The sequence below is a fragment of the Panthera leo genome, chromosome D2 (assembly GCF_018350215.1).
Source record: "Panthera leo isolate Ple1 chromosome D2, P.leo_Ple1_pat1.1, whole genome shotgun sequence".
Classification (NCBI taxonomy): Eukaryota; Metazoa; Chordata; class Mammalia; order Carnivora; family Felidae; genus Panthera; species Panthera leo.
The window spans coordinates 79,781,233-79,793,985 of record NC_056689.1 but is presented as its reverse complement, the minus strand read 5'-3'; the positions used below and the strand labels follow the sequence as shown (position 1 = coordinate 79,793,985).

Genomic DNA, 12,753 nt, shown 5'->3' with positions numbered 1-12,753 from the left:
ATATATAGTTGACTCTTGAACGACATGGGTTTGAACTATGTAGGCCCACTCATTTGTGTTTTTTTTTAAATAAATATATATACGGTACTGTAAATGTATTTTCCTTATAATTTTCTTTTTTTTTTAAGTTTATTTATTTATTTTGAGAGAGCGAGTGAGTGCAAACATGGGAGGGGCAGAGAGAGGGGGAGAGAGCAGGCTCCGTGCTGTCATCGTGGAGCCCAATGAGGGGCTTGAACCCATGAACCATGAGATCATGACCTGAGCTGAAATCAAGAGCTGGATGCTTAACTGACTGAGCCACCCAGATGCCCCTCCTTATGATTTTCTTAATAACGTTTTCTTTTCTTTAGCCTACTTTATTGTAAGAATACAGTGTGTGATACACGTACAAAATATGTGTTCACTGTCACGTTATCTGTAAGGTTTCCAGTCAACAGTAGGCTGTCAGTAAAGTTTTGTGGGAGTCAAAAGTTAAATGCGAATTTTTGACTCAGCACTCCTAACCCCTGTGTTGTTCAGTGGTTAACTATATAATTATGCAGACTGTGAATAATGGCAGTTTTAGTTCTTCCTTTCCAAGCCTTTATAACTTTTTTCCTCTTATTACACTGTCTGTGACCTCTAGTAGAATGTTGAAAAGATCTGATGATAGAAGACTTCCTCGTCTTTTTTTCCCCCTTTCAGAGATTACTTTGAATATTTCACTGTTAGGTATGATGTTAGCTTGTAAATTTGTTATTTGTTTTGTAGATCAGTTAGTACCAGATTAAAGAAGTTTCCTCCTATTCCTCCTTTGCTAAAAGAGAGAGAGAGTGTGTGTGTGTGTGTTTCTCATGAATCTTGTAATTTGTCAAATGTTTTTCCTTTATCTCTTTGAGATGATCATATGAGTTTTCTTCTTTAGGCTATTTGTGTTGGTGAATTACACTGATCATTTTCAAATGTTAAGTGCATCTCTGGAAGAAACCCAACTTATATGTATTATTGGATTCAGTTTGTTAATCTTTTGTTTAGGATTTTTGCAACTCTGTCCATGAGAAAGATTGTCTTGGTAATTTTCCTTTTTTGTAGTGTTCTTGTTAAGTTTTAGTATCAGGTTATGCCAGCGTCACTGAATAAAAATGTATTTATTGAAGAAGTTTATTAATGATTAGTGCTTTTTTTCCTCTTAAATGTTTGGTAGAGTGGTGCCTGGGTGGCTCAGTTGGTTAAGTGTCTGACTTTGGCTTGAGTCATGATCTCACGGTTCATTGGTTCGAGCCCTGTGTCGGACTCTGCAATGACAGCACAGAGCCTGCTTGGGATTTTCTCTCTTACCATCTCTCTCAGCCCCTTCCCGATTCATTCTCTCTCTCTCTCTCTCTCTGTCTCTCTCAAAATAATTAAGTTAAAACTTTAAAAAAAGAATTAAAAAAACGGCAGAATTCACTGGTGAAGCCACCTAGATAGGTAGTCTTTTAAGGGAAGTTATTTTCTTTTTTAATGTGAACTTATTAGATGTATTTATGTAGAAAAGTGCTCATTAAGTATATAGGTTTTACAAGATGAACCCTTTGTGTAACTCACCAGCCTGATCAAGAAATAAAACATTGTTAGCTCCATAGAAGTAGCCCCTTTGTGCGCCCCCCCCCCCCCCCCATTCCCTTCTAAAGTTAACCACTATTTTGATGTCTATCATCATATGTTAGGCTGCTTTTGAGATTAGCTGTACTGGTTTCTCATTGTGGTTTGAATTAGCATTTCCCTAATAACTAAGGATGTTGAGCACCTTTTCACGTACTTGCCATTCACGTATCTTTGGTGAAATGGGTGCCACGTTTTTGGCCTATTTTTAAATTGGGTTGTTTGTTTACTTACTGTTAAGATTTGAGGATTCTTTATGTAATCTGGATATACGTTCTTTGCCAGGTAGGTGGTTTCTAAGTGTTTTCTCCCATTCTTTGGCTTCTTTCTTTATTCTTTTTTTAACGTTTTAATTTTTTTTTGAGAGAGAGAGAGAGAGAGAGACAGATAGAGGCAGAGAGAGAGAGGGAAACACAGAATCTGAAGCAGGCTCCAGGTTCTGGGCTGTCAGCTCAGAGCCCGATGTAGGACTTGAACCCATGAATGCGAGATCATGACCTGAGCCGAAGACGGATGCTCAACTGACTGAGTCACCCAGGAGCCCCCTTTTTTTAATTCTCTTAATAGTATCTTCTGAAGGGTAGGAGTTCTTGATTTTGATGAAGCTTAAAAAAAAGTTCATTAACTTTTTTCTCATGGATTGCTTTTGTTGTCATAATAAAGAACTTGTTGCCTAACCCAGGGTCACACAGATATTCTCCTATGTTGTCTTCTGAAAGTTTAAAGTTTTACCTCTTATGTTTAGATCTGTGATTCTTTTGGAGTTAATTTTTCTGTAAGGCTTGAGATACTGGTTGAGGTTCTTTTTCTCTGGCATATGAATGTTGAATTGTTCCATCAGTTTTTGAAAAAATTGTCCTTTGTCCATTACATTGAGTTTTACCTGTTTTTGGCGTGATGTAAATGGTAATACGGTTATGCGCTTTATTTTTTTTCATCTGGCTTCTGCTGAACTTGGATTTGTGAGGTTCCTCTTTTCAGACATGGCTTTCAGTATTTCACTGTTCATTTCATTGTACTATATGAAAATACCACAATTTAATTATTTAGTCACTCATTCATTTATACATTCGTTCTCCCGTAGGTGGAGAAACATTTGGGCTGTTTCTAGTACTGGATTATTACCAATACTGCTAAACCGTTTTCCAAAATGGTTGTACTAGTTTATGCTCCGACCGGAGTGTGTGAGAAGTCCATTCTTGCGAGCACCTGGTCTTGTCAGTGATTCTACAGTTATGATTATGACATAACAGTGATTATGAAATTACACGATTTCAGTGATTCTCGGGGGTGTGTAGTGGTATCTCATTGTTTTATTATTTCCTGGTGACTAGAGATGTTGAGCATCTTTTCATACGCGTTTTGGCCATTTGGCTATTCTTTCTGGTGAAATGCCTGTTTAAGTTTTTTGCTTATGTTAAAATTGAGGTGCCTGTGATTTTCTTATTGATTTGTAGGAGTTCTTTATATATTTTGGGCATGTGATCTTTGTATTGCCAGTATCTTCATCTAGTGCATCTAGTTTAATATATAATTTAATAAATTATTAGTGTTTTTGAATGTTGTGTATTAAACCTTGCCTACCCAGCGTCATAAAGATATTTTCCTGTGTGTTGTTCTAAAAGCTTTATTGTTTTCTTCCACATTTAGGTTCTGATCAATTGTTGTATATGTTGTGAGGTAAAGGTTGAGGTTTATTTTTTTGCTTGTGATTATCCAGGTAACCCAGCACCATGTATTGAAATGTCCATCCTTTCCCTCCGGCAGTTCTGTTATAAGCCATATAGTGGTGTGTGCTTGGGTCTGTTGCTGGATCCTCTGTTTTATTCCTTTGAAACTGTTTGCTTATATGCCAGTGCCTTGCTGTCCTGATTTCATGTTTGGTTGATGTCAATTCTCCAACACTGATCTCTTTTCCATTGTTGTCTTGGCTGTTGTTAGTTAGCTTTTTCCATATTCATTTAAATTTTAGAATAATCTTGTCACTTTTCAGGAAAAAAAAGAACACCTGGCATTTTGATTAGGGTCGCACTGAATTTACAGATTAATTCAGGGAGGATGCATATTTATTTAAAGTTTAAACTCATTACCTTTTGGGGGAAAAAAAACAATAGGATCTTGGTTAGGATTGCATTGAATTTGGGGAGGATTTAGACCTTAACAGTATTGAATCTCTGAATCCACAAGCATGATATGTTCCTCCATTTATTTAGCTGTTTATATTCTACCAGTAATATTTTGTAGTTTTCTCTGTAGGGGTCTTCCATATCTTTTCTTGGATTGATCCTTAGTTGTTTGTTGTTGCAGTTGTTATTGTTATGCTTGTAAAATGTATTTTCTAATAGTTCATTGCTAGGAAATAGAAACAAAACGACAGGTGTTTCTATTAATCTTGTATCCAGTAATTCAGAAATTAATTCTAATAGTTTATTTATAGATTCTTTTTGATTTTCTCAAATATAGTAATGTAATATAGTTTTATTTCTTTAATTCCAACTTTGATGTCTTGTTTATTGAAATGCTATGTAGTCTGTTTATTTATTTGAGAGAGCGCTCACTCAAGTGGGGGAGTGGCAGAGAGAGAGAGGGAGAGAGAATCCCAAGCAGGCTCTGCACTGCCAGCGGAGAGCCTGATGGGGGGGCTCGATCACATGAACCATGAGATCATGACCTGAGCTGAAATCAAGGGTCGGACACTTAACCGACTGAGCCACTGGGGCGCCCTGAAGTGCTGTGTGCTCTTGAATACATTGTTGAATAGAAACGAATAGAATGAAGGCAGGTAGCTTTGTTAACACTGCCTAGTATAAGAGAAAAGCTTCTATTTTTCACTATTAAAAATGATGTCAGCTATAGGTTTTTATAGATGGTCTTTATCAGATTGAGGGTGTTCCTTTATATCCCTAGTTTTTAATCATGAATGGGGGTTGAATTTGATCAGCTGCTTTCTTTGATATCCACTGTGATGATTAGAGGATTTTTCTTCTTGATTCTGTTAATGTTGAATTGATTGATTTGGGGGAGACGGTGTCTTTATTTTTTTTGACATTTTTATTGAAATAATTTTGGGGATTGATTGTTCATTTTTTAAAAATGTTTATTTATTTTTGAGAGAGAGACCGAGAGAGAGAGTGTGAGCTGAAGAGGGGCAGAGAGAGGGAGACACAGAATCTGAAGCAGGCTCCAGGCTCTGAGCTGTCAGCACAGAGCCCGACGCGGGGCTCGAATTCACAAACCGCGAGATCGTGACCTGAGTGAAAGTTGGAGGTTTAACGTTTAACCGACTAAGCCACCCAGGCGCCCCTCCTGTGGGTCTTTTTCTAATGTCAGTTTTTCCCCCTTGGTTTCTGGTCATTTGTTATTTCCTTGAATGTCTGCCTATTTTCTTCTGAGTACCAGAAACCAAATGTGAAAAATGTTGGAGATAGTTTGAGGTTTTGGATGACTGTTCTAAAAACCTAAAACGTCTATATATGATATTTTTATAAGTGCTGTTATAAGAACAAACAGACATGGGAGAAGAGGGAACTGGTAGGAGTCAATTATTAATAGAATTATCCTGGGTTCCTGATGGGGAAGGAATTGAGGCAAACTGGGAGAAAATGAAGATCTCGAAGAGTATGGAGTGAGACAGCTTTAAGAGTAGAAGATTGGTGTCATTTGCAACAACGTCGATGGAACTAGAGGGTATTTATGCTATTAGAGAAAGACAAATGTCATATGACTTCACTCATAGGAGGACTTTAAGATACAAAACAGGTGAACATAAGAGAAGGGGAGCAAAAATAATATAAAAACGGAGGGGGCAAAACATAAGAGACTTAAATATGGAGAACAAACAGGGTTACTGGAGGGGATTTGGGAGGGGGGATGGGCTAACTGGGTCAGGGGCATTAAGGAATCTACTCCTGAAATCATTGTTGCACCAGATGCTAACTAACTTGGATGTAAATTAAAAAACTAAATAAAGACTGAAAAAAAAAACCCAAAACAAAAACAAAACAAACAAAAAGAGTAGGAGGTTGGCATCAAAGACCTTTAGATTAAAAAGAAAAATAGTCAAAGGTGGCAAAATTCTGTGCAGAACAATCAACATGTTACTAGAGTTCAGGAATCAGTCACTTAGTGTTGAAAAGTCTAGGGAGTCTTAATGGATGGTGTTGGCATATGTTAAGTTTTGAGGGAAAGAAATTGTGTAAATATTGAAGAGCAGGAAGAGAATTTTAGACTACACTGTACTTTTCAGCTGCTTTTCTCCAAGTTTCCTTTGAAATGACCTTGAGTCTGATTGTTCTAAAAATGTTCAGCATAGTGTTAGGGGTGGGGGTGAGGAACAGACGCCATCATACTTTTCCCACAAGCTTACACACCCTAGGTGGATTCATATGGCTGGGAAGCAGTGGGGACTATAGCTTTAGGCTCAAAACTCTCAGATCCAGTGAGCCTTCATTCTTTGAGAATTTTAATACCTGCCCTCACACGTGTTTTGTAAACACTTCAAAAACAAAAAAGTACATGTGTAAGGTGTTGAATAATCACATGGCTGGATGTAGAATTGCATAATTTATAATCACACTTGAAGGAAAATTTTTCAAGAATTTACTACGTATGCATTTTATTTATTTGTATAACTTAATTGTGTTAAGTAAAATTAATGACAGATTTATGTGTGAATTAGAGCATATCCACATCAGAAGTTAATGTTACATTTTTCTGCTTGAGGGTAAAAATATCGTATGTACATTCTCATGATCTTTGAGAGAATGAATTTTCTTTTGAAATTGAAATCAAATACTGTGAAAACAGATGAATTGTCATTTGATGTAAATTCAGACTCTTAGTTTCTATTTAGATCTACAACAAAATTTAAACAGTGTAGATTATTGGATAGTATATGTCACTTGATCTATTAAATAAAACAGTCCCGGTCCTAAAGGAATATTATAATTCATAAGCAAAGCAGTATGTTAAAACTTCATTTTAAACTAAAGTATAAAATTGTTTCTCTGTCTCTAGGCAAAATTTGGATTTTCTAATATTACTGGAATTGATTACTCTCCTTCTGCAATACAGCTTTCTGGAAGTATTATAGAGAAAGAAGGTTTATCTAACATTAAGTTGAAGGTAACTATTATATTACTATAACTTATTTGTAATAAAAGTGACAAAGTTTAAACATTTCTAAAATATATTTGTTGACAATATCTTTTGAACTCATAAATTGAGGGTTCATTATAAATAATCCAAATTGAAACATTTTTAAGTAACTATTAAAATTTTGAGTCTAGTCAGCTTGGGGAAGTGATTTTCTCTTCTTTCTTGTGTGCAAGTGTGTTCTTTCACGTTTGCAAACGCAAATCGTAGCTAACTTTGCATTACCTTGATCAAAAAATTTGATTTTGCCTATTTTATGCTTTTGCCTGGATAGCTGATAGCCCTTCATTTAGTCTGAGACGAAACTCTGAGTTTCCATTGCTATTACTGCTATTACCATTCACCTCTTGTACTAACCCCAAACCCGAGTTGTTATCCTTGATTCTTCTCTCTCCTTTAAGTGTGGCTTCTAATTCTCTTGGTTTTATCTTTGGAGTCCGTCAGGCAGGTGACCGTTCCTTGCTGTCTCCACCGTTCTCTCCTGAGTCCAGGCTCCATCGTTTCTTGCCTGTGTGGCCACAGTGGCCTCTTACTTGGCCTCTCCGTTGCCGCTCTTGCCACGCCACCGTCCACGACCACGGGTCAAGCGGAGTGGTCTTTTAAAATACCAGCTCGCGTCGCTGCTTTGCTCACAAGTCTCTAAGGGCTTCCCCATTGCATTGAGAGTGGAATCTGAACCCCCCACCGCGCCTCGCGAAGCCCCTCGTTTCTTACCTCTTTTCCTTTTCGTCACCTGTGTTCCAGTCGTGCTGGCTGGCTCTCTGCTCCTGAAACATGTCTAGTCTGTTCTTTTCCGGTCTTTACACCTTCTGCTCTCTGCCTAGAATATTCTTGTCTCAGATCTTAGCTTACGTGGCTCATTCTCATCAGTCAGATCTGTGCTCCAATATCACCTTCTTGGGTCTTTCTTTACTGCGTTTTCCACACCATTTCTCTTCCTAGTCGCTCACTGTCTTCATCATTCTGTTTTTATTGTCTTCATACCACTTTATCTAGAATTATTTGTTCAGTTCATTTACTTGTCTGTTTCTTTAGAGAACGTAAGATATCGCTTCTCGGCCTTTTGGCTAAGATCGGATGTAGAGAACGTAAGCTGTGTTCTCATACAGGGTCCCTTTTCTTTTTCGTTTACTGTCATGTTCCCGGTGACTGGAAAGTCCCTGAAGAGAACAGGTGTTCACGAAATACTTACTGAATAAATGAGCACTTTTATGCAGACATTTCGGATAGGAGCTTCTCTAAACTTAGCTCGTAGCAATGGTAGTCATTTTTTGCTTCAGGGATCCCGAATACTTTGGTGTGAGGGAGGAGGGGAAAAAACCCATGTTCAGACGCAAGGAAACAAAATCCACATTTTTAAATCAGAGTGTTTTCGGTAACATGCTATTTATGGTTCCTGCATTAAGTTTGTGTGAATAATCATGAGGTGATTACTTTTTCAAAGCAGCTTTTCAGAATTAAGTCCACTGGCCAGTCATTGTGACTATTCAGTGAAGCCGAGGCAGGTCACCACGGCAGACGCTCCTCACGTGTTCAGAGGCGATGGCGAATGAGTGTGCTGTGCTCGTGTAGGACTTTCACGACCCAGAGCGCACGCTTATCCAGTGAAGTCACGGCAGTGTAAAGAGTCGCTTCATTCCTTAAGCTTCAAGCCGTTCCTTACATCCATTCGTTTCTTTGGGAGCTGCCGAGTCAGGGCCAAAGAACTTCCGATTTACCAAGTTTACTTTACATCACACAGCTAGTAATATCAGCCAGAAGGCGTCTTCCTTCTAATGACCCGTTTGAGTGCCACATACTTTTTGTCATCTTTAAGAATGCGTCAGATATTTTTTTTTTTAAGTTTATTTATTTTGAGAGAGAGAGAGAGAGCACGCGAGAGCGCACTCATGTGCCTGCACGTGAGGGGAAGGGGGAAGGGGCAGAGAGAGAGAGGGAGAGAGAGAGAATCCCAAGCGGGCTCTGCGCTGACAGTGCAGGGCTCGAACTCACGAACTGTGAGATCATGACCTGAGCCGAAATCAAGAGTCGGATGCTTCACCGACTGAGCCACCCAGGTGCCCCCCAATATTCTGCTTTTTGACAGAAACAACTTTTTCATCAACCAGGCTTGCGAGCTTCATTATGTGCCGGTGTTATTAGGCAGTACACCTGGCTTTGATTTGTTTCCAAATTTGTAGAGATTTGGAATGTCCAGGAAACACTTGTCAGTCTCTCTTACCGATCTTAGCTTTAATGGTCTTGGAATGACGCGCATAAAAGTTAGCTATAAAGTCGGAGGTATGCTTATTGTATGTAAAATGCCATCGTAATTAATTGGTCCTTTTAGCTATAACGTTTTACAGATTGTCACGTAGATTCGGTAAAAACTGTATGTTAATCGTTCTCACAAAGACGTTGATTTTTAATATAGGTAGAAGACTTTTTGCATCTTTCCACAGAGCTGTCTGGATTTCATATTTGTGTTGACAAGGGGACTTTTGATGCCATAAGCCTTAATCCTGACAGTGCAATTGAGAAGAGGAAGCAATATGTGAAATCCCTCTCCAGGGTGTTGAACGGCAAAGGCTTTTTCCTAATAACCTCATGTAATTGGACCAAGGAAGAGTTGCTAAACGAATTCAGTGAAGGTAAATGGTCACCTGTTGTTTAAACGTGTGCTTACCTCAGGTTTAACGTACTTCAATAGGTTTTCTTTCGCTTGGTGTTTGAGGGCTTTACTTTTCCATTTGTGGGAATTGCCTGCTTCTCTTCTCTTTTATCTGTATACGCAAAGGACAAAGAAATAATACCCAGAGACCCAGAGTCCTTTCCACAATTTTCCAAGAAATCCTGGCAGTTAGGTGCTGTGCTAACATGAGCCTGTGAAACCTCAGTTCCTTGATTAAGCTGCGTACTCTCGGACAGAGAGCACGCGTACTGTGCCCGGCCCCAGTGTTCTGGGAGCCGGTGATGCACAAATGCAAGTAGTATTTTGTAAACATCTTATGTGGTGAGAGTTTTCACTCTGTAGATACTTCCTTTGTCTTGCTAATGGTCACTCAGGTATTTAGGATTTATCTTCTTTTCAGCTTACGTAGAACAATTCTTTTCAACGTGGCACAGAAACAAAAGGTAGGGACTCTGTGGTAGAAATATGACCTGTTAACTCTTGGGGAAATCTCTTTTTCATGGTTTTGGTTCCCAGACAGGAACCTTTTTCGCCCCATTAGGGAAGTATAATTAGTCCCGTGTCTACTAAGTGGGGATCTTGTGAGAATCGAGAATCTATAACCTATACACAAATATTTTGAGAGCTTCGGCAGACTGTTCCTTGCATATCTTAAGGAATATATTACCTGCCAATTTATTCATGCAGTGCACAGGTGCTTCTGGGAAAGTACCTTGAGAGTCCAGAACTAGTGTTTGCTTGTTTTTTTTTTTTTTTCACAGTCCCTTTTTCAGATTAGTATGGAGTTTTTTAAAGAAATGAGAGGAACTTTTAGGATGGAATGTTAATAATAAAGGCTACGCTACTAAATTTTTGTTAAATTTGAACCTCAGTTGTCCCAAGCTAATGGGAAATGAATTTATAACTGTTTTGCATGCACTTTATCTTAGAGTTTGTTTTCTTTTTTGGTAGTAAGGGAATAGGCGGTGGGAGGGAGCGCAGTTAACACATGTCTTTTTGTGCCCATTCAGTGACTTCGGCACGTTATATAATGTAAAACCTGAAGTGTTTGAGGCTTGAAATGTGAGCTTGTGGTTTCATTACTACTGCCTCTGGAAAACAAGAATTATATGTGATTTATTGTCCTGTACTTCGTGCCATTAATTTTACTATCTTCCATGTTAAATTTGTTTCCTTTAGAACCGTTGGGGCCCCGTATCCATAGTCTTTCCCAGTTCCAGAAGCTTGACAGTTTTAATAAATGCTCGAAGTGAACACTGTGTAGGGCAAGTTTCTTTCCCGGTTCTTAAATACAGGTGTTCTCTTTTACCCCTGGAACCACCAGACAAAAACATATTTGTCTGTCTTTGATAATGAGGAACAGACTTGAGCCTGGTAAAGAGTCCTTAAAATCGTGTCTGTGTCTGAGAACCACTTTAACTTATGTTCAGTTTTAGAGCTTAATACAGAGTTTAAATAAGCAAAATGTTACAACAGGAAATGTTAAATATGTACAATTGAAGACATTTTTAGCCATGTGTCTCTGAGAATATGGTGTTTGGAGTTGGGCACCGAACACTCACAGAATACGTGTGTCACTGCTGAGGGTCTTGGCAGTAGCTTCTCAAGATTGGCTCCCATGGTCCCTTTTGCGTAGAATGAAGCTTGCTTTACCGGTCTTTAAAGACTTTTTGCTTCTTTCCTTATCTGAAACATAAATGTTCATAAAACTGTTGAAATCTTGTACTTTTCCTTCACAGCCATATCTGTATAAACATTTTATGTTGTCATTTGTTTTGGTGAGGATTACCGGAATCATTTGCCAGATATTGGGGTGTTCTACTTTGATGTCCAAGGAACTGGACTTTCTTAAAACTACTGAATTAAAAACATTCCCGAAAACCTATTTTACCATAAAAGTAATCTAAATTCGTTATGAAAAAGACTGAAAAATGTCAATAACCCCAACACATAAGCATATAGATTAAAATAACTAAAAGTGGGGTGCCTGGGTGGCTCGGCCGGTTGAGCTTCTGACTCTTGATTTTGGCTCAGGTCACGATCCTGAGCCCCACGTCGGGCTCCGCATTGAGAGTGAAGCCTGCTTAAGATTCTTTCCTTCTGCCTCCCGCCCTCCCCCCCACGTGCACTCACACGTGCTCTCTCTCCTAAATTAAAAACAAAACAACAACAAAACTAAAAGCATTTGTTACCTATCACTGGAATACAACCACTTTTTAAGATTTTGGTGTATTATCTGTTAAAATGTAATCACTTCAATTCTGTATAGTTAGTTTAAGGAGTTAAAAGATTAGTCCTGGAAAATTCACACAGACCTCTCCATTTTCTCCAAATTTCTATTATGAAGTATTTTAAGCCTGTGTAAAATTTCAGAAAACAGATAGATTTTGTGCCTGTATATCCAGCACAGTGGCTCCGTTTAGAGGCCTGTCCTTCTTTGGAAAAGCTTTCTTATCAGTTTTAATGAGCATTTTAACATATGGTCATTTGTTAAAATTTGGTGCAGTTTGATTAAGAATGTGAGTTAGAATGCACAATGAAACCAAGTACAAGAGGCCAGTTGATGCCATAATATATATCCTGTTATATTTTTTCTGTTTATCAGAGCTGTTTCAGCTGCAGCTCGAAAATGCGGACACCGCCCTTTCCTAGGGAAAAAAAAAATCGATCCTCCAAACTAATAGACCTATCACTGAAGGAAAACCCTGGTTAACTTCCCAGCCTTGTTTGTCCTGGTTTAAAATAATAAAATGTTAAATTTCCATTTTTTAAAAATGTTTATTTTTGAGAGAGAGAGAGAGAGAGAGAGCATGAGCAGGGGAGGGGCAGAGAGAGAGGGAGACACAGAATCTGAAGCAGGATCCAGGCTCTGAGCCATCAGCACAGAGCCCGAACGGGGCTCGAACTCACAAACCATGAGATCATGACCTGAGCCGAAGTCAGGCCTTAACCGACTGAGCCACCCAGGCGCCCCCAAATGTTAAACTTCCATTTTATTTTGTAGTTCAGGAAAATGCCACGTTACCTCATTTTGATCTTTACAGAATCACTATGAGGTAGGTAGGGGCACCGGTATGTGTAACCTCCTCGCATTGAAAAGGAGGATCCTGGTGGCCTGTCTTTCACCTCGTGAAGTGGTCGAGCTGGGACTTGAACCCCTGACTTTTGAATCCATGTTAATTTAAAAACCACACGGTGCTTCCTTGAAAATTCCTACTTCCTTTTCTTCCCAGATTCTTAGTTCAGTTTGGGTCTTGGTCTTTGGTTACACCCTCTTTTTGTTGTGGTAAAACGCGTAGAAG

The 12,753-nt window shown here is 38.7% G+C and overlaps 1 protein-coding gene across 2 annotated transcripts in view; it reads left to right on the top strand.

Moving 5' to 3' along the window:
- The window catches only part of EEF1AKMT2 (EEF1A lysine methyltransferase 2), a 70,007-nt gene that overhangs the window by 5,378 nt on the left and 51,876 nt on the right, over positions 1-12,753 (top strand). For both annotated transcript variants that reach the window (XM_042908052.1, XM_042908051.1), the window contains exons 4-5: positions 6,643-6,750; positions 9,194-9,410. In XM_042908052.1, the coding sequence (XP_042763986.1) occupies positions 6,643-6,750; positions 9,194-9,410 (325 nt within the window). The remainder of the gene's footprint in view (positions 1-6,642; positions 6,751-9,193; positions 9,411-12,753) is intronic.